This window comes from Candoia aspera, chromosome 1 (genome assembly GCF_035149785.1).
Source record: "Candoia aspera isolate rCanAsp1 chromosome 1, rCanAsp1.hap2, whole genome shotgun sequence".
NCBI lineage: Eukaryota > Metazoa > Chordata > Lepidosauria > Squamata > Boidae > Candoia > Candoia aspera.
The window spans coordinates 92,447,906-92,473,290 of NC_086153.1; the positions used below are offsets into that span (position 1 = coordinate 92,447,906).

General features: G+C 38.8%; 1 protein-coding gene across 2 annotated transcripts in view; it reads right to left on the reverse strand.

Annotated features, from left to right (window-relative positions):
- Positions 1-515: 515 nt before the first annotated feature.
- Positions 516-25,385, reverse strand: part of MYB (MYB proto-oncogene, transcription factor) — a 41,975-nt gene continuing 17,105 nt past the window's right edge. The window contains exons 8-16 of one of the 2 annotated variants that reach the window (XM_063309678.1): positions 24,814-24,918; positions 21,628-21,882; positions 20,213-20,578; positions 18,967-19,109; positions 17,779-17,893; positions 16,878-17,003; positions 15,357-15,467; positions 11,979-12,083; positions 516-1,899 (exon numbers count right to left, since the gene is read on the reverse strand). In XM_063309678.1, coding sequence (XP_063165748.1) covers positions 1,783-1,899; positions 11,979-12,083; positions 15,357-15,467; positions 16,878-17,003; positions 17,779-17,893; positions 18,967-19,109; positions 20,213-20,578; positions 21,628-21,882; positions 24,814-24,918 — 1,443 coding nt within the window. In that variant the 3' untranslated portion in view covers positions 516-1,782. The remainder of the gene's footprint in view (positions 1,900-11,978; positions 12,084-15,356; positions 15,468-16,877; positions 17,004-17,778; positions 17,894-18,966; positions 19,110-20,212; positions 20,579-21,627; positions 21,883-24,813; positions 24,919-25,385) is intronic. The other variant, XM_063309669.1, reaches the window with a different exon arrangement.

Below are 25,385 nucleotides of genomic sequence, written 5' to 3' on the forward strand. Positions count from 1 at the left end.
CTGCCAATTGTGATTTAATTAACCAAGGCTAAACAAATCATGGTTTGTATAATATGTGAGCCAGTCACAGAATACATTAGGTATGTGCAATATTTGGATCAAAGCAGGTTAAGGCACTATGGATCCCACACGAGTACCCTCTCTGTGCCTGCTGGCTACTCTTTAAAGGAGCCCCACCTTTTCCAATGCTGGCAGGGGAGTCATGCAGGTTCAGGAAAATACACATCTGAGTTGTAGTTTCACCGTCTCAACTGACTGTAGACAGAGATATTAAAAGCCTTGCCATACTGTCCCATGAGAAAATAAGTGATTCTCTACCTAGACTCATACTATATGAAACAAGAATTTGGTTATTTTAGTTTTGAAATGGCAGAAACAGCTTTGATTTAAATAGGCAAAGCTTACACATTCTAGTATTTTGCAAAACTAACTGAACAAATGGATGTAGTAGAATGACATTCTTGACGAGTATGCTAAAATGCCAGCTCATCTGAAGTATTAAAATGAACAGTTAATTTTTACAAAATGCCACACTTTATTTATCTACAAGGCAGTACAGTGTATTATAAAAAGTGCAGACAAGGCTGCACCTAATTCTATTAAGGCAGCAACGTCTGACATAAAAAAAAAGAAGCCACTTTCTCTTAGCACTGAGAAAAGTTCAGATATGGCAGTCCCAGGGCCATAATTTTTTGATTTTATGTGCAGAGTCCAGTTATGGAATCTTTAAACGTGAGACAATTGAAGACATAAGCAAGATTGTGTTCTCCCAAAATACTAAAAATCTGCATTCTATGTTGTCAAAAGCCTTGAAAATACATACATGTAGGCGCATAAAAGCTTTCAAGAAGTGTTTCAAAATATTGCTTGTCCAAGAAAAGGGGGAGCATCAAAACAATATTGTAAAAATCAGAAATGCTAGTGCATAGTCAAGTTAGCTACCTGCTCCCCAACCAGGTTTTTTTTATATATAAATCTTTATGGTCCTTTAGTAACCCATCTACATGCTGCAAGTCCGTAGCAGCCAAAACAAAACAAAACAAAACCAACCCAAAGTCCATTTGGCATTTACAAAATTAAATTACTGAATAAAAATATAATTTGTTTTCATAAAACTATGCTTCATACAGTAAAAACAATTAAAAGCTTTTCTTAATAAAAAAGGAGAAGCTGTCTAGAGCTCCATTAAGTGGAACAGTACTTCAAATAATTAAAGGTAGGTGAGCATTTACAAACAAGGTATGCCCCTACCTAGACTTTTATATTAGCATTTGCAGTAATGCTTTTCTCGCAGTATTGCATACCAAGACATTTGTTCAATGATTTTAGAATAAGCTACTGAGTGCCAGCTCTCAGGAAGGAAAAAAACCCAACAAAAACCTAGACAACATTTTCACTGGCACTGGAACTCATGTAGCAACTCTTCACTGAATTAATACTGGTGCACTTGATCTCCCCAAACATTTGTAATCATTTAAAATCACTCTGTTGTTAAAATCTGCATCATTAATAACTGCATAAAATTCAATTATCTGATAAACTTAGTAAAGCATCATCAATAAAGAGAATTTTGCTCTGTCCATTTCTTTTTTAAAGTTGGGTGAATTCCAACCTGATTAATATATGCTTTTGTGAATGTATGCACTTTGTGCTGCTCCCAAATGCTGTACCATAACAACAAACAAACAAACACACAAGGTTTTTCTCCCATGTAGAGGAATGATCAATCCAAATCAACTGTAAGTGTTTTGAAAAGAAAACATAATGCTTGTTGGTGGACTTTTACATGACCAGAGTTCGAGCCGAGAACGCGCTCATGTATTTGCGGGCTGGGTCAGAGAAGGCCAGCTGATCCTCTGTCTTCCCACAGAAAGCTGAATCCCATGTGTTGCTAAAATGCTAAAGACAAAAGAGAGAGAGGGAGAATTGAGAAACAAGGTTTTTCTTCTCCAAGCGTTTATCACCTAGGGGGTTGGCATTGAGAAGAGGGAAGCCCAAGGTGATAAAATGATGACAGAATGTGTCATGACACAAACCCTGGCCTTTTGTGCATGCATGCTGACATCAGACACCCAAATCATGTGTACGGAATTGTGATACATGTTTCATCACTTGTCCCGTCTCAGATGTCTATAGGGAAGCCACTGGATTGCAATGTAGAAGACATGGGCAGACTTTTTAAAAATTTATTTTCTATCCCGTTATTTTTATAAATAACTCAAGGCAGCGAACATACAGTACCTAACACTCCTTCCTCCTCCTGTTTTCCCCACAACCACCACCCTGTGAGGTGAGTTGGGCTGAGAGAGAGTGACTGGCCCAAGGTCACCCAGCCGGCTTTCATGCCTAAGGTGGGACTGGAACTCTTAGTCTCCTGGTTTCTAGCCCAGCACCTTAACCACTAGACCAAGCTGACTTAGTCTCATGTAAAGACCAGTTAAGAAAGTAAGCTCAAACCTGATCTCCAAAAAAATGTTTACCCTCTACATTTGTTACCAGCTTTCTAATTTAGCTCTATATTCTCTCCCATCTCTTTTGTTCATATGATTAAACTTCTGACTGCCGAGACAGGAGCAGATCATTACATTTTGATTAGGAATCCATTACTCTGTCCAAAGGCTTCTGTTACAATTGTTAAAATGATACAAGGAGCCATGTCTGAAGATGACAGGGTTATAATGTCTTCTGGGCCTTTTATAACATTCTGTGAATGAGACTAGGAGCAAACTTCTAAAAGATGAGTATTATTGGTTGCTTTTGATCTGGTCTTCATGCTAATTTCAGGACATTTCTATAGAAGTAATTCTGATGTTGCACTGTGGTTATATATTCAGTATACAGTGCAGCAGATAACATTCTGTACTCTAAAACAATGGAATTCAGGGTTATAATAAAATGCATAGTAGATTTAATATTATCTAGGTCTCCATTCTCCTGTGCTAAGGGAATCAGTAAGCCTTAAGACTTCCTTCTCCCATACCAACCTGCCTGGATATTAAGATCTTTTAAGGCTCCTCTGACACAAGACAAGAAGTAACAGCTGCAGAACTTCCCCTGTGCTCTTACAGGTATGCTGCAGAAGAAAATGTGCCTGAAACCTTTTTATATTAAGGTAAGAGATTCTCTTATTTTTAAAAAAGGGAGCGTTCCCAATATTGTCTGCTCGTCCAATGATTATTTCTTCTGCTGCTGAGTTTGTTATACTTTATATTTGTCTGGGCCCTTTCAAGTTTTCAGGCCTCTACTTTGGCTCCTAAGGCATGAGGCATTGTGTGCCTTAGCAGACTTGCTGCTGTTTTTAGAACTGCTATTTGCTTTGCAAGCCTTGAACTGGCGAGCAGTGTATCAAAACCAAGTTAGCACTTAAGAATATTCCAAAACAAGAGAGAAGCAATGAAAACTGTACGCTGATGCACAAAAGGAATAAAATCTTCCATAGTGAAATATAAGTGGAAAGATGAAAAGTCTGCTAATAGAAACACATTTCTTAACCAAAGTCTGTGTTTGCGATGTTTACAAAGGTTGAAAGCTCAATTTAACAGTGTTAGAAAGTGATAAACCTGTTCTGTAGACTTGCAAACTATCTCTTGCTGCCTCCAGTCATTAGGAAGGACAAAAATGTCAGCATACCATGGAATTTGCTGATAGAGATAAGTATTGCTTTCTTCTAACCCATTTGTTAAAATTTATGCTGGGCAATCAGAACTGGTACTTTCACAACAGCAATTTCAGCAACCCTAATTATAAAACTTAACAAAGACACACCACCTTTTGTCTCTGTGACAGAAAAGATATGTTATGGTGTGGAACACAATATATACATATATTTTAATGTGGCTATCCATTGACCAAGTTATCCAAACCAATATAGAGATTTTTGTGACTGAGATCTCCAATAACACTTAAACCGTACATCCATCAAAATGTTTTTGGATGAAGCAACACTTTTACTTACTCTTCAAAACTCCAGGTCATTCCCACATTGAAATGACACAGTGTGATGCAAGCATTAAATAACTAAAATCCATTTCTTAAATAGTGTTCACTGCCTTGAGTTTACTGCAAGTATATTTACTGCAAATGCAATTTAACCAAGAATGGTACTGCTGGGTTTTTAGATATAATCAAACTCCATAAAATCAAGATCAGCCAAAATCATCTAAATCCCCGGAGAGGAAAACAAGTGATGTGACAAAGAATTTAGCCCTCTAATGTGAACATAATTATGCATTTTTAACTTGATCTTTATCTCTCCTTTAGTTTTTCTTTTGTCTTCAGTAGTCCTGTCACTATGCAATCCACCTCTTGTCAAAAACAGTCTGATTATGTAGCTATGGATTAGTGATACAGCACTCTCCTGCTTTATTAGTTTTTTACACAACATAATCCTCCGCTGACTACAGCCAAGGGCAGGTGTAACATAAATTTCACTTCACAAACATGCCACAGTGCTGTTCCTCTTCATGACTTCACTAAACAGCCTCCACTCTCTTGAGAAGCTGGTCAGAATTCAAGTAATTTTCAACCTCGGTGTAACTCCACTGACTCAGATCTGCTCAGGGGAAAGAGCAGCTGCCGCCGGAATGACCGACTTGTTTTTGTAAAGGGTACTGGAAACCAAAAAATGGCTCTGATCATGGAAGGTGATTAGCTGCTGGTACGATCTGCAGGGAGCAGTGGATGTTCCTTGGCCAGAATATGGGATAAAGAATGTGAGAAAGTGCTCCATGTCCCTTCTAATGTTGCCATCTAAGATGCCTGGCTAACAGGTTTCCTTCTTTTAACAAAGAAAAGTATAACCAGGTATACTGAAGTTAGATACATCCTAATGACATAACTAGGATTTATGATTAGGTCATTAGTTGCACACCCCTTGGTGTGCCACCTTTACAACTCCAGGAAGGGCTCCTGGAACTGCAGTTACCTGCAATAAAATACAGGAGATAAACAGTTGTGTTTATACCCCCTATGGGTGCTAAGAGTGGGGTTCATTTTTCTTTGAAATGAGTTGAGCAATATGGGAAGATTCCAGCCACGTTTGTTTAAAACTGTAGTTGATAAATATGTATTTTTTCCCATGGAAGTACACATACTTTAAGTTTTTATATGGCAAACCAAGTGTGTGTCAGTATTGGCGGGATGCAGACAAAATATGCCACCTTGCAAGATAGTCTCTAGTTTAGCAATTCTAGCTTGCATAGAGCAGTGTGAAAATGCTTCAATAAAATTGGGCTTTGGCTGACCTTACAGCATACTGGCCAAAACTGACTACCTGTGAAACTAAGAGAAAAGATTTAACAGATCTGATTTAATTGAAGAGTTGATGAATACACTCAGGAAAGTGATTATGTGCATTTAATTTTGAATAGAAGATGTAAAATTAATGCCAGAAACTATGATCTGATTTTGTCTAGTTTGCTGTAGGTGCATATGAAAATAGGAACTCTTAGGTTTGGGATTGTAGCATATAACACTCCCAAAAACAATGATATGGAAGAATAAGGGATGAGTTTTGGGCAAAAGTGGTTAACATTCTGAATCAATGAAATCCCCATGTCTGCTAGGTGGCATGAATGGATGGTGGGAGCAAGATGAAAAAGTAGCAAAAAAGGCACTGAGTGAGTGAAAATAATGACTGCTTGGTATGTCCTCTGAATTTTTGTTCAAATATGTGGGTTTAGTTTAAGTTTATTCGCATGGCAAAAGAATGAATATAAATCCAAAAGCGTGATTGTTATGATTATGATGAAAGATTGAATCAGTGAAGGCCTCAAGAATGGTAAGAATTTCTGAAAATGGGAGAGTTCATTTTTGATAGTGTGAAGAGTGAATCTTGGGGAAAAATGGACATAAAAAAAAGTAGAGAAAATGAGAGGAAACTACAAGAAAAAGCTTGAGTCTTGTATGAAGAAGTATTAGAGGACAGATTAGTCTTCCGATAGGAAGAATGAGAAATGGACTATTCCAAAAATGCACAGTAGAGAATGAATGAATCATACTGTATGATATGTATGTAGAGAAAGCTAATTGAAAAGAATGTTGTCAAACAGAGCAAGAAACTATTACAGTCAAAAGAGACAGAAAAACCAAGAGATTTTGATGAAAATAAAAAATTGAAAATTTCCAGCAGAATGAACGGAATTAAAAACAAAATTGATGAAATGATTTCTGATGAAACAGTCATGAGGGAATGCTGGAAGGGGTGTTTTAGAGATTTGCATGGGAGTATGTTGAAGAGCTGGTATCCAAGAAAAAAATTGATCAAAAGGAACAAATACTGTGAGAGTACTGAAAAATGGTAAGGATGCTAGTGGAGAAACATTAAAATACGATTGTGGTTTGCTTATGGAGTGGCTGTGCAACTTGTTAAATGTGAATGTGAGGACCACTTCCATGGCTGAGGCTTGGAAGACTACAGCTATGGTTTCCTCTTCTACGTTCTATAGCCCACAAAAGCTATGCTGTAATACAACCAATTACGTGTTAACAGGCTGCAAGACTTCGTGGGATGATGACAACTCAACTTCTGAACAATCTTCGCTCTGGTATCCCTGAGTTGAATGAGAATGAATCAAAGGGCACTGTAATGCATTTCAGCTTTAAATACTGTTTAGCTTTGAACGTTTTATAAAATGATTTACTGAAGCTTTAAGGTTTCATACCACACCAGGTCCATGTTTTTCATATGGTTCATTATTTGGTAGGGAGGAGGCAGATATTATTCAAATCAATAAATATGTGGTAGCAATTAGAAAATGATAAAGGTCCCAGTCTGGCTGTTGCCTGTTTCACATGATAAGGTTCCCTATAAACAGTGGCCTGGCCATTTTATCTAAAACCTACAGAAATGAGTAGAGATCAGTATTCATTTCAAGCATACAGTGACCTGATAATTACCAGGAACAGTCACACCCTAGGGCTCATAAAAACATTGGGATTATGTTTGTAAGTAAACAAAGGTGGTTGATTTATGAGAACAATTCTGAATAGTTTCCCTTACTGTAGTTTCAAAGCATTTGACCAGGTTCAAATGATGGTCTTAGCTTCCTGCTCTTCATTATCTAGGTTGAGAGCACTATCCCACTTGTAATATGCCCAATGTTTTTGTGTGAGCTAATACTGAAGCAGATGCATTGTATTAGTTACCATATGAGAATATAGCTATAGTAAAAATATTCACATTGTTCTCACAATAGCTAGGAGTGCTTTCAATTGCTATGATATGCTAGGTTTAGAAGCTGGTTTTGCACACATATACACATAAAAGCCCTTGGAATTCTCAGCTATAATTCCATACTTGTTTGTTTATTCGCTCACAGACATACATATTCATTTCAAAACCAGGATGCATGTTAAATTGTCTTTCTTGACTTCTGGGTATTATTTTGCTGGTCTATTTATTTTTTATTATATTGGTACAGATTGCCAACTGGTCATTTTATAATATAAAGTTAGAATGCATCAAGATAAAAAAGAGAAACAGTGTAAAAGAAATCCAGAAGAAAGCTATTCTTCTAAGGCACAAGAATGGTACTTGTGCGGTTGTTGCTTAGGATAAAAGGAAGCTTTGAATGCTGCACAACGAAGGGAAGGAAAAGGAAAAGTCACAATCAGACTTCGCTATACACTAATGCAAACTTCTAAATCAGTGTTTCTCAACCTTAGAGCTGAGTTGAGCATGGCTGGCTGGGGAACTCTGGGAGTTGAAGTCCACACATCTTAAAGTTGCTAAGGTGGAGAAACACTGTTCTAAACCCTCTGAAATTATAACTAGAGGCCACCTGCTTACAGGGGAATATGCTACATAGAAAAATGCCTCCACCTTGAGTCACAGACCAGGTGAAACTGTGAAGCCAATGAGTTTTTGCTGCCTGGAGTGAATACTATGCTGCTGCTTCTGTTCCTTCTCCTCCTCTTGTAGCGACTGCTCAGAAACAGAACATACTTTCTATACAGTGTCCTATTCTCTAGGCAGGTTTGAAGACAGGTTTGTGTGATCTAGTCCTGCGGCAGCCATCCTTGGTCTGGATGCCCTCCAGTACTGTGCAACTTGGCCCCCAGAATACACGACAATGGCCATGCTAACTATGGAATTCGAGGAGTTGTAATCCATCCTGAAGGCTCCCCATGATGGGGAAGGTTTTCTTACAAGCATGTTTTGTTAGTCAATGCTAGCATCCAGATGCTCCCACGGCTTCCTTCCTAATGACGCTCACTAAGAGAAGTTTAGGATTCCACTCACTTAAAGGTGCCCCTCATGAATAGTGGCCTTTACAACAAACCACTAACTTTTCACTAACTTCCATGTGACAATGCCACACACAGATCAAGGTGTTACTAAGTCAACAGTGCTTCTGTTCTCATGCTTGTTTCCTTATTTTCAACACAGTTTAGTTGCTTCTTTTTACTTGGTTGTGCTACATCAATGACTGCCTGCATGTTTTGCATTAGGACCACAGATCCTATGAAATTGTGGAAATCCTTGTTACCTTCCCACCCTCTTACGAAACAGATTTCTTTTTTCAAAACAGATTTCCTGTTAGCACTTTTCAAAAGTTAAAATATGGGTAACAAAGGCAACTTCTGTATGTTTACATTAAGTTCACATATTATTATCAAACCATGGAATATTTTCAGCTGTGTCACTCTTAGTTCATTTTGTTACATCATTAATCCTACCTGCATATCCTTCTGGCAACAAAATTATCTCACTTATCCTGTAACGTGTCTTCTGTTGCCCCAGGAAAGAGTGAACAGTAAACAAACTCTCAGAGTTTAACTGGGATATCCAGTTAAGTAAAAGTGAACCTCCAGGGAAAACAGAGCAGTAAAAGCAAGACTGTGCAAAGGTGCTTTCCTAAACCCACTCAATGTAACAGCAGATTCACACATTACATTTTCCTGCAAATAAGTACTCAAGAAACGTATGTCACATAGGTCAAACCAGCCTTCTCTTATCTGCCATCCTCTATGCCAGTGAACTCCAAATGTTTTCAGTAAAATATTTTAAAGAATGCACCAGTCAGTCATTCTATTTATTCTATCTATCTCAAGAGAGAGAAAGAGAGAGAGAGAGTCCCAGAGTCCCTCGAGGGGGAGATGGGCGGTGATAAAAATTTGAAAAATAAATAAATAAAATATATGTACTACTGCATTAATATAAAATGTACAGTATATTGAAAATATAGCCCCAATATATAAAAATAATTTTGCATATTAAGTATAGCATAGCTAAATGTCTTTCTTATAATTTAAGAGTAATGAATGAATAAATGAATAGAAAAATAAATAAATAGACATTCTAATATTTTCTTCCTATATCCTAATCAATTGTCTTGTGTGCTTCCTGGGAAGTATGTACCCCACTCTGGAGATCACTGTAGTAGGTGAATTGAGCCATGACTCCCATAATTCTCAATCAACATAACCAACTGACCATATTGGTGGGAATGATGGGAAAGTCCAATATATCTAGAGGACATAAAATAAGAGAAGTGTGTGCTGATTCTTACCTTCCTGTAGCTTACTCCATTTTAACTTACTTTTGTGAATTTATTTATTTATATATCAAATTTATATGGCCGCCCAACTCACAAGAAGTGACTCTGGGCGGCATACAACGAAGATATAAAACAAGAAACGTGTTAAAAACAATCATTATTAAAAAGTTAAAAAAGCATAAAGCACAGAAGAAATTAGATTAGCAGGGGAGCCCCCTCAAGATGAATACATTTCAGAATAAATGCAAATGAGAATATTGATCAACTGCTTACTCTTAAAAACAAATTGGCTGTCCAAGTCTACTGAAGTCAACACTATTCAAACTATTATACTAAGTTTGAGATATTTTCTACTGTGATAGTGACAGCTCTTCTTTATCTCTCTATGCAGTCATTTTTAAATGACTATGACCTCCAAAACCCCTAATGTGGGTTTTGTTGAATTGTGGTGCTTCTGCAGAAAAATATTACCTCCGAGCAGTACTTATATGAAAACTTTATTTCAAACAAAATCTCACCCACCTATCCTAAATCTGAATTATTAAGTTATCAAAAGCAACAGAGACAACTACTGAAGCACCATTGTTCACTGCATGACATTAGAACAGGTTGAGATGCCTCATAAATTTTTTTGGCTAATTTGCTTCTCCAAAGCAGCGCCATAGCAAAATTGACTCGTGTAGTAACATCAGAGCTTCTTCTTAGGAAAAATGACCGCAGCAGGAATAAACATAATGAAAGCCAGCAACCCAATCCAGGAATGGATTGAGCCCAAATACCTGGAACACTTGGGAAGGGAAGTAAATCTAGCTTCTGTGTACATTTCCATATGGCTTTCAGAAGGGATTACCATCTTTTTAGGTTAACGAAGGGAGGAAACATCATGTACAAATGTATTTTCCCTGCCTTTTCTGATCCAGCCCACCAAGTCATTGAATGGGTGACTTAATAGCTTTTATCTCCTCATTAGAAAGGGGAAATGGATCAAGGATTACACCATCTGAGTTTTCACATTCAAGGATCTAAACAAGTGCACACACACACAGATTTGCAATCTAAAAATATCTGGCTTCCCAAGAGCTGGAATGGGCAAAAGCCCATTTATCACCCATTTGTGAGTTCACACTGAACAAATAAAGAACTAATGCCAACTTCAAGTTAAGGTAACAAGCCATTTCTACTTCATTTACTCAGGGAATAATTGTTTCTAATGTACTTATTTACATAAAATAGCAGTAATAAAATAGTCTACATATTCTGTTGGCTCAGCTCTGTAGAAGTGATTAAGAATATATTCTCATGCACTTGGCCAACACAGCAGTAATTGTTGTCTAATTTATATTTGCAAATAGCAAAGCCAGAGGCAAACTACCATGCTTCATGCCTCTGAGACACACATTCAAGCATTAGTATTTTCTTGATGGGTGAAACAGATTTTCACCATTAGGCTGTTTTATGCAGGAACAAGAAAGAAGCATGTGAATCTGGTCTGTCTACAGTGGCTATCCCAGATCCTACAGAACAACAGTGAGAGATGTTTCTTAATCATTACCTTCTGCTTGTAGGCTTCCTGTAGATATCTTACAGACTCCAGTGAGAAACTAGATACTGAACTAGATACAGATCTTTGGTTTGATCTTGCAGGGTTTTTCTTATGATTAGAAAAATTGCAGTCTACCTCCAACTATTTGGGAATAGCCCCACTGAATCCAAAAGAGTTTATTTTAAGCAGACATCCATAGGATTGTACTGCAAAAGTTTTTACATCAGTTTTCTACTGGAAGTGAATTAAGAGTCAGAACACTGATCCAGCTGGCTCAGTATTTTCCATGTGGACCAGCAATGGAGTTCTGCAGAGTTTTTTTTCCAGCTATTTGAAGATGCCTGGTACTGAATCTAGGTTCTTTTTCATATAAAGCCTGAGTTCTACCACTGAAAAAGGGCAGTCCTACAGGGTTTGCTACACTTCCATTCAACTCAAAGCCCAGGCTTCATATGGAGTTGTCATGTGGTATCTGGTTGAAAATAAGCCGATCTGAGGAAGTTCATATTTCACTGTTACAAAAACAAGGCCACCAGAAACGAGGAGACAAAAAGTATCAATGTTTCTTGGCTTCCTTTTCCTTTACACTTTGACGGGATGCCCCAAATCTCCCCCGGTCCCAGACTGCAGAAGAAAAGAACTGCCGCTTTTGCACTACCGTACCAAATGTCAGCAGGTTCAGCTATAACGTTTTCCGAAGAGCTTCTTGTTCCTGGAATGTTCTACTTGGTCAATAATACTGGATTCAAGAGCTAATTAGGCTTGTATTCAATTCTTATTCAAACACATCTATAACATTTTTTTCCTTATACAATAAAGTGAGATTTTCAAGTTTTACAAACAAATTATTCTTTAACTTGAAAGAAGAATCATTTCTCTATTTGGAAGTAAGTTCAACAACTATCTATGGAGTTTTGCAAAAAGAGGAATTTTACCTGAAGTGGGCTACTTGATGATCTAGTTCTATGAAATGTGAATAATTTATGGTTGTTGTCTTCTTCTGATGTAGGCATCTTTAAATGAGAACTGGTAAGTAGGTTCTGAAAAAAACAATAAAGTCTTAACAATGTAAGAAGAATGACGTATAACATTGAATGGATCACTTATGATACAGTATTATAGGACTGTTTAGTTATCCCTGTCTACCCTCCTTTCCACCCTATCAGGTTGTACTTTAAAGGATATTTGGAATTTTGGAGTACCCGAACACTGGAGTCCTCTGAACAAACAAAGTGTGTAACAGATAAAATTTGAAGTCTGGTTAAAGAGCATTTATGTAAGGGACAGTGTTGTGTGTGTGTGTGTGTGTGTGTGTGTGTGTCAGAAGCACCTACCAAGGCACTTCTGTATTGAAAGGATTTGCTGGTGATGTCACTGTTGCCCGGGGGATGCCTGAGGGGGCTCCTTTCATGTCCCTGTTATTTTCCCACCGAAGTGGTACTTATTCATCTAATTGCATTTGCATGCTCTCGAACTGCTAGGTTAGCAGGAGCTGGGACAAGTTGACGGGAGCTCACTCCGTCATGTGGCTCGCGCTCTCGAGTTTTGAACTGCCAGGCTGCCGACCTTAATGGTCCTCTGACTCAGAGTCTTAACAACTGAGCCACCACGGCCCCCAGGGACAGTGTTACGTATAGGTAGTCTTCAAGTTACAATGGCAATTGGGACAGGAATTTCCATCACTAAGCAATGCAGTCATAAAGCGTTAATGTCGCTTGGTGATGGCAATCCTGGCAGTCCCAGTTGCCGTCGTAACTCCAGGACCATGCAGGTTGTTAAATGGGGACCTCGCCACAATAAAATAGGAAGAGGTAGGAGTCCCAGGGAAGCAAACCAGCTGGTGGGAGCTATGGGTGGGTGCCATGGGGGGGCAGGGGCTGTAGAGCACAGGTGGGTGCTAGAGAGCACAGGCCGTGGAGTGGGCGAAAAAGTGGCAGGAGCAAGTGCAACTTGCAACCTCCTATTGGCTTTCCTACTGACCTTAATTGTGGGAAGCCGGCAGGAAAGGTAGCAAATGGTGATTACATGTCTATGGGGATGCTGCAGCGCCCAAATTGTGATCATGTGATTATGGGGATGCTGCAACAGCCACACCTTTGAGGACTGATCATAAGTTCCCCTCGTTCAGCGCTGTCATAACTTTGAATGGTCACTTGAACGAGTGGTCATAACCTGTACAGTTCTATGAATTGTCACAATATTTACCAGGAAGAAATTTCTAAATGGAACTTCAAGTGAATGTCTGAACTGGCACTATGCTGATGTTATACAACCAAACCAAGTCACACATGTTAAAAAAAGTGGTTACAAATAATTCAGTATGAAAATTGGCAGTTAAGGAGAGAAAATTATTCTGGAGTAGCTGCTTAGAAGGGCAACAATTATGAGTCAACTAGCAGAGAAAAGGGTAAATATTTTTAGGGAGGGTTCAAGGAACACTGAATCATGTGCCAAAAAATTTCAGTGTAGAATATCTAGTATAACATTTGCATACACCACGCTGGATGAGATTCTCAGAACGTAGTAGACTTTACTTAAATCTTGGTTACTTAAGCAAAGCGATTCAAGTTCATAAGAAAAAAACTTTGATATTAAATGCAAATATTTTTCATTTATTTTTAGCAAACTTCAGCATAAAATTCCTGTACAATACACTGAATTGAAAGGGATTAAAACGAGGGCATGCATAGAAAACATGATTGACAAAATATTAAACCTATAATCTGACTAACACAGGCTACATCCAGAATAAAATTATCTGGTGCTAACACCCCCCATTAATTTAATTTTAATTTAATTTTTTATCCCACCTTGTACCAACTTAGTAAACATCTTAGTGATCCTGCACCTTAAAACGTATTAAGTCTATCTTTACCAGTAGAAGGAACCGATAGACATTAGGAAAAAAAACAGACTTTGGTATGATCAGGCTGACATTAACCCTATTAATATCACATTGTTTTCAACTGAGAAATTAAATTAACTGCCTCATGCTGGAATCAATGAGATTTTAATATCCTTTTTTTATACTAAGTGTTTTGTATTTCCAAAGCAAAATGGGCAAATTATAGAGAGCCAGTTTGGTCTAGTGGTTAAGGCACCAGGCTAGAAACCAGGGGACTGTGAGTTCTAGTCCTGCCTTAGGCATGAAAGCTGGCTGGGTGACCTTGGGCCAGTCACTCTCTCTCAGCCCAACTCACCTCACAGGGTGGTTGTTGTGGGGAAAATAGGTGGAAGAAGGAATATTAGGTATGTTCCTCGCCTTGAGTTATTTATAAAAATAATAAAGGCTGGATAGAAAATAAAATTAAATAAAAAAATGGGCACCAGACCATCAAGGCCTTTAGCCTGGGGGGAAAAGCCCTTTCCATCTTCTTTCTGGTCATTATATGACTATAATCTGGGGAACATCCAGACATGGGCTACAGGTAGTCCTTAAGTTATGACTGCAATTGGGACCAGGATTGCTGTTGCTAAGCGATGCAGCCGTAAAACATGTCATGTGACTACATCACTTAGCAACAGCAAACCAGGTAGTCCTGGTTGATGTGTGGGTTGTGCAGTTTGTTAAGCAAGAAGCAGAGGGAGTCCCAGGTAAAGGAGCACAGGGGTGCCACAGGGAGGTGGGGGAGGCCGTGGGAGCCCAGTGCAGGCTGTGTGCAAATTGGGGGAGGGGTGCTCAGTGTGGCGTGAGCTCAGAAAGGCTGTGGAATGAGGGTGTAGGTGTGTGTGTGTGATTGCAGGAGCTGTGGAAAGAGGGGTGCTCTGCTTGCATGTGAGCGCAGGGAGGCCGAGGAAAGAGGGCGTGAAGTGCTTGTGTGCGATTGCGGGGAAGCTACAGAAAGAGTGTGCAAGTGCAGGGAGGCCAGAGAAAGAGGGCGCAGGGTGTGTGTGTGAGTGAAGGGGGGCACGGTGCATACAAGCGAAGAAAGGCTGGGGGGTGGGAGAGACTTATTCCAGCAACTAGCAACCTTCCTTGCTGGCTTCCCATTGACTTTGCTTGGGGGAAACCAGCAGGGAAGGTCTCAAATGACAATCACGTGACAGTGGGATGCGGCAACTGGTTGTAGTGTGCTCTGGTTGCCAGGCACCTGAATTTTGTTCACAAGACTGCGGGGTCTCTGCAACAGACGGAACTTTGAGTACTGGTTGTAAGTCCCTTTGTTCAGCACTGTTGTAACTCTGAATGTTCGCTGAACGAGTGGTCGTAACTCGAGGTATTCTTTGTTTCTTTCGGCTTCAGAATATACAAGGTTGCAAAAACAAAACCACCCCCATCCCAAGATGTTGAGATTTGTGGCACTAATACATACAGGCACATCTTCTGATGATGATGCATATGTGAAGAGCTGTGTATTTAGCCCTTCCCCTTCCCAACTATTTGAGCAAAGGAAGTTTTCTGCTTTCCCTGCTGGAGAATCCACCTGCAAGCAGAAACAACAGCCATATTGAAACATGACTGACACACTCTGCCTTGCTTAACAGCCAGTGCATTTTCACATAAGCTTTGGCACTGAACTTAATTCAGTCAGCATACAATGTCCTGAACTGTCATGTTCTTACAACAGAGATCTGCAAAATGTTTTGAACTAGAAACAGCTGTTTTTGGTGTTCTGAGTGTGAAAGACAACACATTGTTTTGTTTCAACATGAAAGCATTTAGAGCGTTTGGACTGGGCTGTTTGGTGAATTATGATTGGGCCACTTTTTTCAAATCCTTTCCACCTTACCAATATAGCAGCAGGGGCCCATTATGTCCCTGCTGCTATTGGTATAGACCAGTGTTTCTCAATCTTGGCAACGTTAAGATGTGTGGACTTCAACTCCCAGAATTCCCCAGCCATCAAGGTTGAGAAACACTGGTTTAGACTATGTGGGGTGATACAGAAGTGAACTGTTGAGAAGGAAGAAATAATGAAGCACAGCCAAGACTGCTTGTAGCTGTATAACTCTCAGCCTGCCTGGTAAATTACTGCTGTTCAAAAAGGTGAAGTTTGAATTCATGTGGATGCACTGGTGGGTCCCATTGGTTACTATAACTGGAATATTTAAGATATTTTGAGTTTTGTTCTGAATGAACACAGAACACCCAAGTTGTTTGATTATTCCAAAGGAACCAAGCCAATTCAAATCATCCTGACAGAACATTTTGGGTGGGGCTGACTTGTTCCAAGTTTGAAATAAAATGAATATCCTGTTTCATGCACACCTATAATGCTGAACTCCAGCACTCAGGATCTGTTCATTTTAAACAGATTTTAACAGATTTAAACATGCTCTTATTTGATTGATATAACATGAATTTAGCCAGATTTCAAAGGCATTTATTTTCTTGAGAAATCTTCCCAAAGTTTACTGAAGATCGCATACTATGTTGAAAGACGTCTTTTCAGTAACTGGATTACAAGCCTGGACATGTTTTGCTAAATGCAAATTATTACTCTACTATGAAGATCCAAAATGATCTAATCTTAATAGATAGAGTAAAATCAGGCCACAATGAAATATTCTTCACTATCTGCACAGTGGAATTCTTGGGAACTGTAATTCAGAAATGGCAGTACTATGCTGTCTTCATGGCAATATTAAAGCTTATCAGGCTACCTACAGTATCTGGTAGCTTCATGTGTTACTTTCAATAGACAAAGTTTAGAACCATTTCTGAATATTTTGATTCATTTCTCAACACTCTGAAAAACAGAATAGCAAGTTCTTTTCTGAAAGCAACCTATCAAAGTTGGTTTCTTGAGGCAGTGCCTAAAATGACTGAGAGGCATTTGTTGGCAAATTGAATGGAGCTTACTGCAGCCTTAAGTAAATATGGTTTAACTTGCCTCCTGTTTGATTTTCTTCAGCAAAGGGGAACCATTTTCACACAGGCTGGATACAATGCCAGATTCATCAGACTCCTGTTTGATGACCTCTTGCAGGTCATCTACCAGGTGAGTTGGGGTTTGAGGCTAAAAGGAAGACAGAAAAATGCACTTGAAAGCAGAAAATGCCTTACAGTAGAGCTAAAACCCAGAGGTTCATGTGGTTTGGTGCTGGGCTCCTAGATTCCTTCCCAAAGTTGCCACAAAAGTTTAATGTGACTTCAGGAAAAGTAACAATATTATCCATGCTTCAGTCAATATAGGCACAAATTAGATTAAATCCAATTTGGTCCTACTTACTTTTGGCATGCAGTTCTTGGCTGTGACAGCCAAGTGCAGTCATGTTCCCCCATTCCCCAAAAGTTGTGTCCTACTGGATCTTCCAAAGAAATCTCATTAAATCACCAGCCAGCTTTCTATTTCTCATTTATCACAGTTCTGAAATTCTGCCAGGCCTTCACTTTGGCCAGGCTGGATGCAGATATCCCTTCTCCTTCCTGTTTGGGTACTACAAAAACATTCTCCTCCATCAGTGCGTATGCTCTTCATTGCTCTCTCTACAAACAATCCCAGACGTTTATCTATCTTATCCTGAATAAATTTCATGGTAAGACAGCATGACTTCTGTTTGTCACTTCTCCTGTCTGGCCGTTGGTTGGTTGTATCTTTCTGAGTTGCCCAGTTCTGTGTCACAATAAGCACTATCTGCCTTTCCTCGGGTCTGAACATTTGTACTAATTTTATTTCTTTTTAGCTTTATAGATTTTCATTTTTTCTTGTTTTACCTTCTGCTGACATCTGGCCAAATGGCTGTAACAAAGGTTTGATTGACTGATTATTAAATCAGTGTCTTTATTCTTACCAGCATTTTTAGGGGTCCATATTTTAATTCTTGAGCTGCAATTGCATTTTTAAATGGAGTTGGTGTTCTTGGAGAGCTCTCTAATATTGATCTTTTGATAGCTGGAGTTCTGAAACTTACCAAAGTGAAAGAGAGAGGGAGAGGGAGAGAAACAAGTTACATTATTTGAAACATTTTGCTTGGAATACAACTAGAGCAGTGCAAGAATGAGAATGTGCTATGGCTGCAAATTCCCAGTTTCACTTTCCCATTTATGCTACGGAAATACTCATACTGGCCTGCCTTACAGGCAAGCTAAGTGAATTACTGATATAGCATGTACAAAATTATTCAAGCACTTAGAAGATGATACATAGTACTAAATATGATTAGTATTGTACAGGTACAGGTAGTCCTTGTTCAGCGACCACTTGTTCAGTGACAGTTCAAAGTTATGACGGTGCTGATTGACTGGACTTACCACCATTCCTTGTAGCTGTGGCTGCCGCAGTGTCCAACGATCACATGATCACGATCAGGCCCCTCAGCAACCGGCTTGCAATTACCACAGCTGCAGAGTCCCATGATCATGAGGTCGCCATTTGTGACCTTCACTGCCGGCTTCTGACAAGCAAAGTCAATGGGGAAGCTGGCAGGAGGTAGCAAATGTTGATCATGACTGTGGGATGCTGTGACCATGTGGGATTTTCCTAACAACGACAACTTGAACTGCTGCAATTGCTGTCGTAAGTCGGCATGGTCACATGATGCTGTGCTTTACAACTGCACTGCTTAGCGATAGAGTTGCCAGGCCCAATTACCATAGTTAAGCAAGGACTACCTGTATTTGATCTCAACATCAGTTGTTTAAATAAGATAAATTTATTGGGGTAAATAAGGCATTTACGGTGGGTACAGAATGAATCTATATGGTATTTTAAACACAGTCTGTAGAAAGGATTCTGCTCTAAGGGACAATATGAAGACATCTCTCTCAAAAGCCATGACAAAACTCTCTTATGTATCTTGCCCCCTTAATCATACAGAAAGGGGCAGCTTCACTTGAGTGATTTACACACCAAGCTACCCTTCACTGAGGCGAATGGGGAAATAATATGCACAGCAGTTCCACGTGCATATGAAATACCCACACATTCTCATTGAGGGTGAAACAATCCACAGTCAAAAGTATGATTTAAGAAGACTTACGAGTTATTTTCTTTCTGGCTCTTAAATGTTTGGTCTTTGTGAAGAGGTGTTGTAACAGTGACCTTATGAGTACACAGTGGAGTGGAACTTAAAGTGGGATTGTCCAGATCCAGACTTTCTTGGATTGAAGAAGTGTTGAAGAACTGCAAAGGTATATTTTTTAAGGGTATTAATGGTTTTTAGCTTTTGAAAACAGTGTAATCAAGTAAAACCAAAAGAAATGAAGAAAAGGAACTCACAGTGTAACTTTCTGCATCAGTGCTAATTTCATACAAGAGTGCTATGCTGTTATGCATTTTGATTACTGTATTTCCCAAATTTTACATTTCTAGTGCTTTGGCTTATTCATATCTATTTCTTTAGATCTGATCCAAGATTATATTTAAAGAACAACTACCTGTTTCAATTGAATTTTAGCTATCAAGGAAGAACAAATTTGCCTTCTGAAGATTACTGGATACTGCAGCTAAAGTAGAACAAACATTGCGGTTTTTTGAAATAGAAACAAATAGGAAAAAGCAAATTCCTATTTTCCTTGTTAAAACATGACTTTGCTTTAACAGCATGGGTAATAAAGGATGCACAGAGCTTTTAAAATGTAAATCTTTAATTTTGTTTGGAAAGGACTGTTACAAATTTAAAAAACAGGATTGCAGTACTAGTAAAGATGAACTCATTAACTCATTTTTTAGGCTGTTCCAAGAAAACGCCCAGAAACTACTTAAACTAACACACTTAAATCTTCTATATGACCAAGACAATTTAAATACTGTATATCCACTCAACTGATTTGTAAGTCACATTGCACAGTTCCTCCAATACCATCCAAATGTATTTTCATTATTAGGTTAATGTGATTTTTTTTTTTAAAAATGAACTTGTTAGTACATAATTTGGAAATTACTGTTCAGCCCAAATTCTGGGATTATATGAAACATACTGTGAAATGGATGAAATAAAAAATGGTTATAGGAAACAGGAATGCTAATTTTGGATAGATGAAGGAATTTATAAGCCAGAGTAAAGCAAACAGACAACCAATCCTACCCCAATCACAAAGAATTAAATATACAGGGAAGTTAGATTGTTTACTATCTAAACCCAACAGTGGGTAGATTCAAAATCGGAATGCAATCAACAAGCACAACAGTGATTAGTCATTTGTCCCAAGGATTAGTTTTTCTATGCTGTTAACAGTTTACTGGCTTAGAGAATTAGTAACATTTATACAGAAATCTTGCTCTACCTGCGAGGGAGAGAAAGGCAGGCTTTTGACAGGGGAACGCTTAGGAGTTGAGCTGCTGACTTCAGCAAGAATGAAGGACTTATTATGGCCATTGGCTAAATGGCTCACGGGATGGCCTCTCTTTGCACGCAGAATGACCAACGGAGCTGTGCCACATTTGGAGCCAGTCAAGGACTTTGGCAAGGCAAAGGAATCCTGACTCAACATGGCTTTGCTCAAGTCTGCAAGAGGGTGTCCTTCAGGCCTACACACACTGTCGTCTGTTTTCTGAAGCTGTGGGGTTCTGTCTGAGGGAACCTGGGTAGGTGAGGTGTCTGATGCTTCTGAGAATTCAAAACTGCTGAGATCACCCCATGATGACAGATCCTGGAAACAATGGGGGAAGCCACGAATCTATGAGAGAGTGCATGATCCTCCCACATTTTTTTAGAAGCTAAGCTAGATTACTAACATAACAGCATTAACAAAAGGAAACAGGATAAAGAAAAAGATCTGTTCCTTTTTAATTTAGTTTGACCCAGTTCTGGTACTTTTCCAAAATATAAAAATTAGACACAAATCATCCTAATGATGCATTCCAAAAAAGAGCAACTTCATCTCAAACCAGCTGTTCAATCAATTATAAAGAAGTCTTGTTACACAAAAATATGCTACTGATTAATCTTATAAAATAGCAACATCCTTAAATGGAAAAAAATCTATCAATCAGTATTTATGTTATAGATTTAATATATCTCTTAGTTTAGTAAACCTCTTGCCTCAAACTATAGTGCCTAAAAATAATAAATATTCTTAATCTTTAGTTGGAATCTTTAAAAATACAAAGTGATTTTATTAGAATTATGATAAAAGAAAACAATCAGCACTATAAAAAAGCTGGGATCCAAAAGTTCAATATATCATTGGAACAGAAGATAAAATATGGTATTATTTTTACCGCTTACATGATGATTTTGCTGCAAATAGGCACATCATATTATTTAGAAATAGTTTTAAAACTGAAATTTACCAATTCACACTGAATAACTGTTTCATCTGAACATTCATACTGAGCATAGTTTCAAGAACGGCTCTATACATGCTTTCTACAGACAAACATTTACCTGGGCTTGATAAATACTGGATTCCACAAACCTCAAACTAGCCTAACCTGTGCTTAATCAGAAATACTTGCATTTACTTAATAAGACGTAACAAGACTTAGTTCCAAGTAGCCATATAAATTACTGAACTTTAAGAAACTTAAGTCAAAAATTTTCATAATCATACAGCAATGATGAAAGCTGTTGTCTAGCCTTTTATCCTGGAGGCCAGAACATCTAGTAAAGAATGTGTATAAGAAAACATACTAATGTAGACATAGCATGCAGCATTCCCTTAAGAACTATACTTTAGAATATGACCATTCTACTTACGGAATCTATTAGCTGAAGTGTTTCTGCAAATTCTAAGAGATTCTTAACATTATCCAGGAAGTTATTCTGGTGAACAATCATGCACCTTGCAGGGGATGCACTTTCTTCAGGCAAGCAGCCATGGTCCATTGGTGGAGATGCAGTGCAGTGATGCTCCCCCAAAGAGGAAATGGCCGCACCATTACCACGAGTTCTGGTATTGTCAGCGATTGCGGTGCTGTGCCATCCTGGATAATCTGATGCGTGGTTCTGTGTCTAAAGGAAGGGGGAAGGGCGATGAGAAGGGAAAGTGGAGAAAGAAAGAGAAAGGCAGAAGGAACTTAGCAATGAAATTGCACAAGGTGTCAGATGGCTGTTGAAGGAAAAGATAAAAGTGGTTGCATCATCTAAGCACTTAATGCCTATGAAACAGTTGTCAAGATGTTTCCTTTCATCAGTGCAGCAAGAGCAGGTTTAGAAGGGTAGAAGATTTATAGCTCTCATTTTGGCATTACCTCATCTTGGGCAACAACTCTGCATCCAGGGCAAGTAAGTATAATTATAAGCAACACAACCATGTTGTTGTTTCACCAAAGTCCATAAAGTAGCTGAATTTATTTTTGTTGCGAGAAGTAAGGAAATGGCAGATTTTCCCTAATGCAAGCTCACCCTTGTCTGTACCTAAAGGATTTAGAAGTTAAATCTTTTAGGTCTGCTCCATATCACATCTGAAGTTACTTGAACTGTTCTGATTTACTGTTGTGGGTCCAGATTAAAACCAGAGTTGGCTTTTTTGTGCATTGCACCTCCCTTTGCTTCCTCCTATCCCTGTCTAGCACTTACAGCTTACACCAATGCAATGAAAAGGCTGTAAAATCAATGTGGTTAAGAAAGCAGAAAAGCAAATTAACAGAAGTCTCTTTACAGTATAACCATGCAAGACAAGAAATTGCAAAATGTGAGATAAAAATTAGAAGTGGCCAAACTAACATGGCATGCACACTGTTGCTTTGTCATATTAACTAGAAATTAAATATTAAAAGAATTTAATTATACACAGAAGTCTCTGCTGGCTACCACTTGGGTTTTTCTGCAATACCTGCATTAATTCATTGCATAAATTGGTTTGTTATTCTTTTCTTTTTACAAGAAACAGAGGAAAAACATATGTATTTAATAAAGTAATAGCCAGCTCTGGTTTGATGCATGCAGTTATGGAATCTAACTTTCCTCAAAGAAAAAACATTATCAAACATGAAAAAGATCATGACATGACTTGGACTGTGATTCCCAAACCACTTGGAGCTAGAACTGCAGTCTCCCAAGCCAATTAAACTAGATGCGACATGTCCAAGGTGCAGTGTTTACCAGAAGTGGCCTAGGCAAATGGTGCTTGTGGCATTCTGAAAGCAGCAGGCAGCCAGGGTGTGGGCAGAGAAAGGCTTACACTCTTTGCCTGCTTCTCTCATGCAGTGTTGCTCACTTACTGGTGAGAAGAGAGCTGTTGGGGGGGGGGAAGAGCTACATATGCCCTTTATTATTACAGTCGATCGCACAGTCAGCCAGATGTTTAGACTGGATTTGGTATTTTTGTCCACCTATCGAGTCCTTCCCAAGAAGCTGGGATAGGCAGATGTTATAATTTAATAATAATAAAGGTATCGTCGCAGGATGTAAGCTGTTCCAAGTAAAGCTGCCTTTTGCAATTGACTGTTGGTGATTTTGCCAATGCCGATGGTGTTCAAGTGGTGCTCCAGATGTTTTGGGATTGCACCCAAGGTGCCTATTACTATTGGTACTATCTTTGTTGTTCTTACTACTACTATTTCCTGCCTTTTTATATATAACTCAAGGCAGCGAACATACCTAATACTCCTGCCTCCTACTGTCCTCACAACAACCCTGTGAGGTATGTTGGGCTGAGAGAGTGACTGGCCCCAAGTCACCCAGTCGGCTTTCATGCCTAAAGGAGGCCTAGAACTCATGCTCTCCTGGTTTCTAGGCCAGCACCTTCACCACTACATCAAACTGGCTCTAATATGCTTTAAATATTTAAAGGATGGGCACTTTAAGGCACTAGCCAACCCCAAGTATGTCGATTCTCCTTCCTGCCCCAAGCCCGGAGGAAGCTGAAGACATGGCTCTGCCACCAGGCTTGGGGAAGGGAGGAGAATCGACATACTTGGGGTTGGCTAGTGCCTTAAAGTGCCCCTCCTACATAATGATTGAAGAGATCATAGCCATCTGGATTTTATGAGCTGGGTAGTTCAGGATTTGTTTTAGTCTTAGTTTTAATGGGATTTTATTAGAATTTTATTGTATATTTATTCTGTATTGTAAACCGCCCAGAGTCCCTCCAGTTGGAAGAGATGGGTGGTGACAAATCTGATAAATAATTAAAAAAAATGCTTTAAAGGAAGAATCAACACAATTGTCCATTTGGATTCCTCTTAGGTTTTAATTTTTCTGGCCCTAAGTTCAATTCATTTTATTTCTATACTGTGTTGACTAAGTGTGTCTGTTTTTCTAAAGGCTGCATAAAAAATTATAGATGTTTTTGTGTGTGTATTTGTCCCCATAGATGCATTTTGTATGCAATTTTGCCTAGCATACTTTTTGTAAGGAAGTAATAACCCATTTCTCTACATAGTATCCATTACTACACACATTGCTGAGTGCATTATTTTCTGGTAGACATATTTGTGTGCATATTTCTTGATTAAAGAACTGCAAAATCCAAATGGGTTTTCATTTGTGCATTATTTTGGAAGTGTGAAATTTCATTTAGAATTGAACTGAACAAACCTTCTCCTTCCCCTACCACAATACATTACATTTATTCTGGCACTAACTTATGGCACATTGGGTGAAAAGGGTGGCTATTGAATTAAATATTCTATAGTAGTTTCAGAATCACAGAGCAAAAGAATAACACATAGCTGAAGATAAGAAATCCACCACAGAGTAAAAATGTAAGAACTAGACACTACATTTCCATTATGCAAAGTAATGCAAGTTTTTCATACCCAGATTTCATCTCAGCATAAATCAGGTAGGAAGGCTATGATATTTTGTCCCATTCAATGGAAATATAGAGTCCCAATTAGTATCAGAAGAAGAGAAAATGAAGGAAGAGAAAGAAACTGAGAGAGAAGCACTGGGGTAAAGCTGCTATCCCTCCATCCAAGCGCATGGCGACATTCTTACTGGTAATGCCTGCTGCCCTTTCAGTTCATTCTCAGTCGACATTAGTAGCAATTCTAATTCCTTTATTCGCTTTTCTTTCTCAGGGTCTTCATCATTATAGTGTCTCTGCAATTAAGAGTTAAGGGAAAAGAGAAAGTAAAGGCCCGGTTGGATGCTGCAGTCACCATGACAACAATGGCTCATGCCATCTTGTAGATTGGCCCAAGAGACTTCTATGCACTGAAGAATGTCTCTGCTAAACTTTTGCAGGTATTCATGTCGAGAGCATGAAACTAAAGATAACATTCTGGATATTGACTGATTTCTAACTTTGCACCTCTCAGGTAAATATTACAACCTTTATTTAAAACAGCAAATACTACCTCTCTGATCTCCTTTTCTTTCCATCAATGTAAATATAACACTGGCTCCCTGCTAACTGTGGTGAGCAAATCAGAGGTTAATCTCAATCAAGTGTGCCTCCTTCCCTGGAATATATTCTCCCCCTTCTGCTTCTGCAGTTTATCCTCACCAAATCTGAGTGTATGTTGCTCAACCAGAGTTTCTTCTAAACCAGTTTAGAAGAGCTTGAA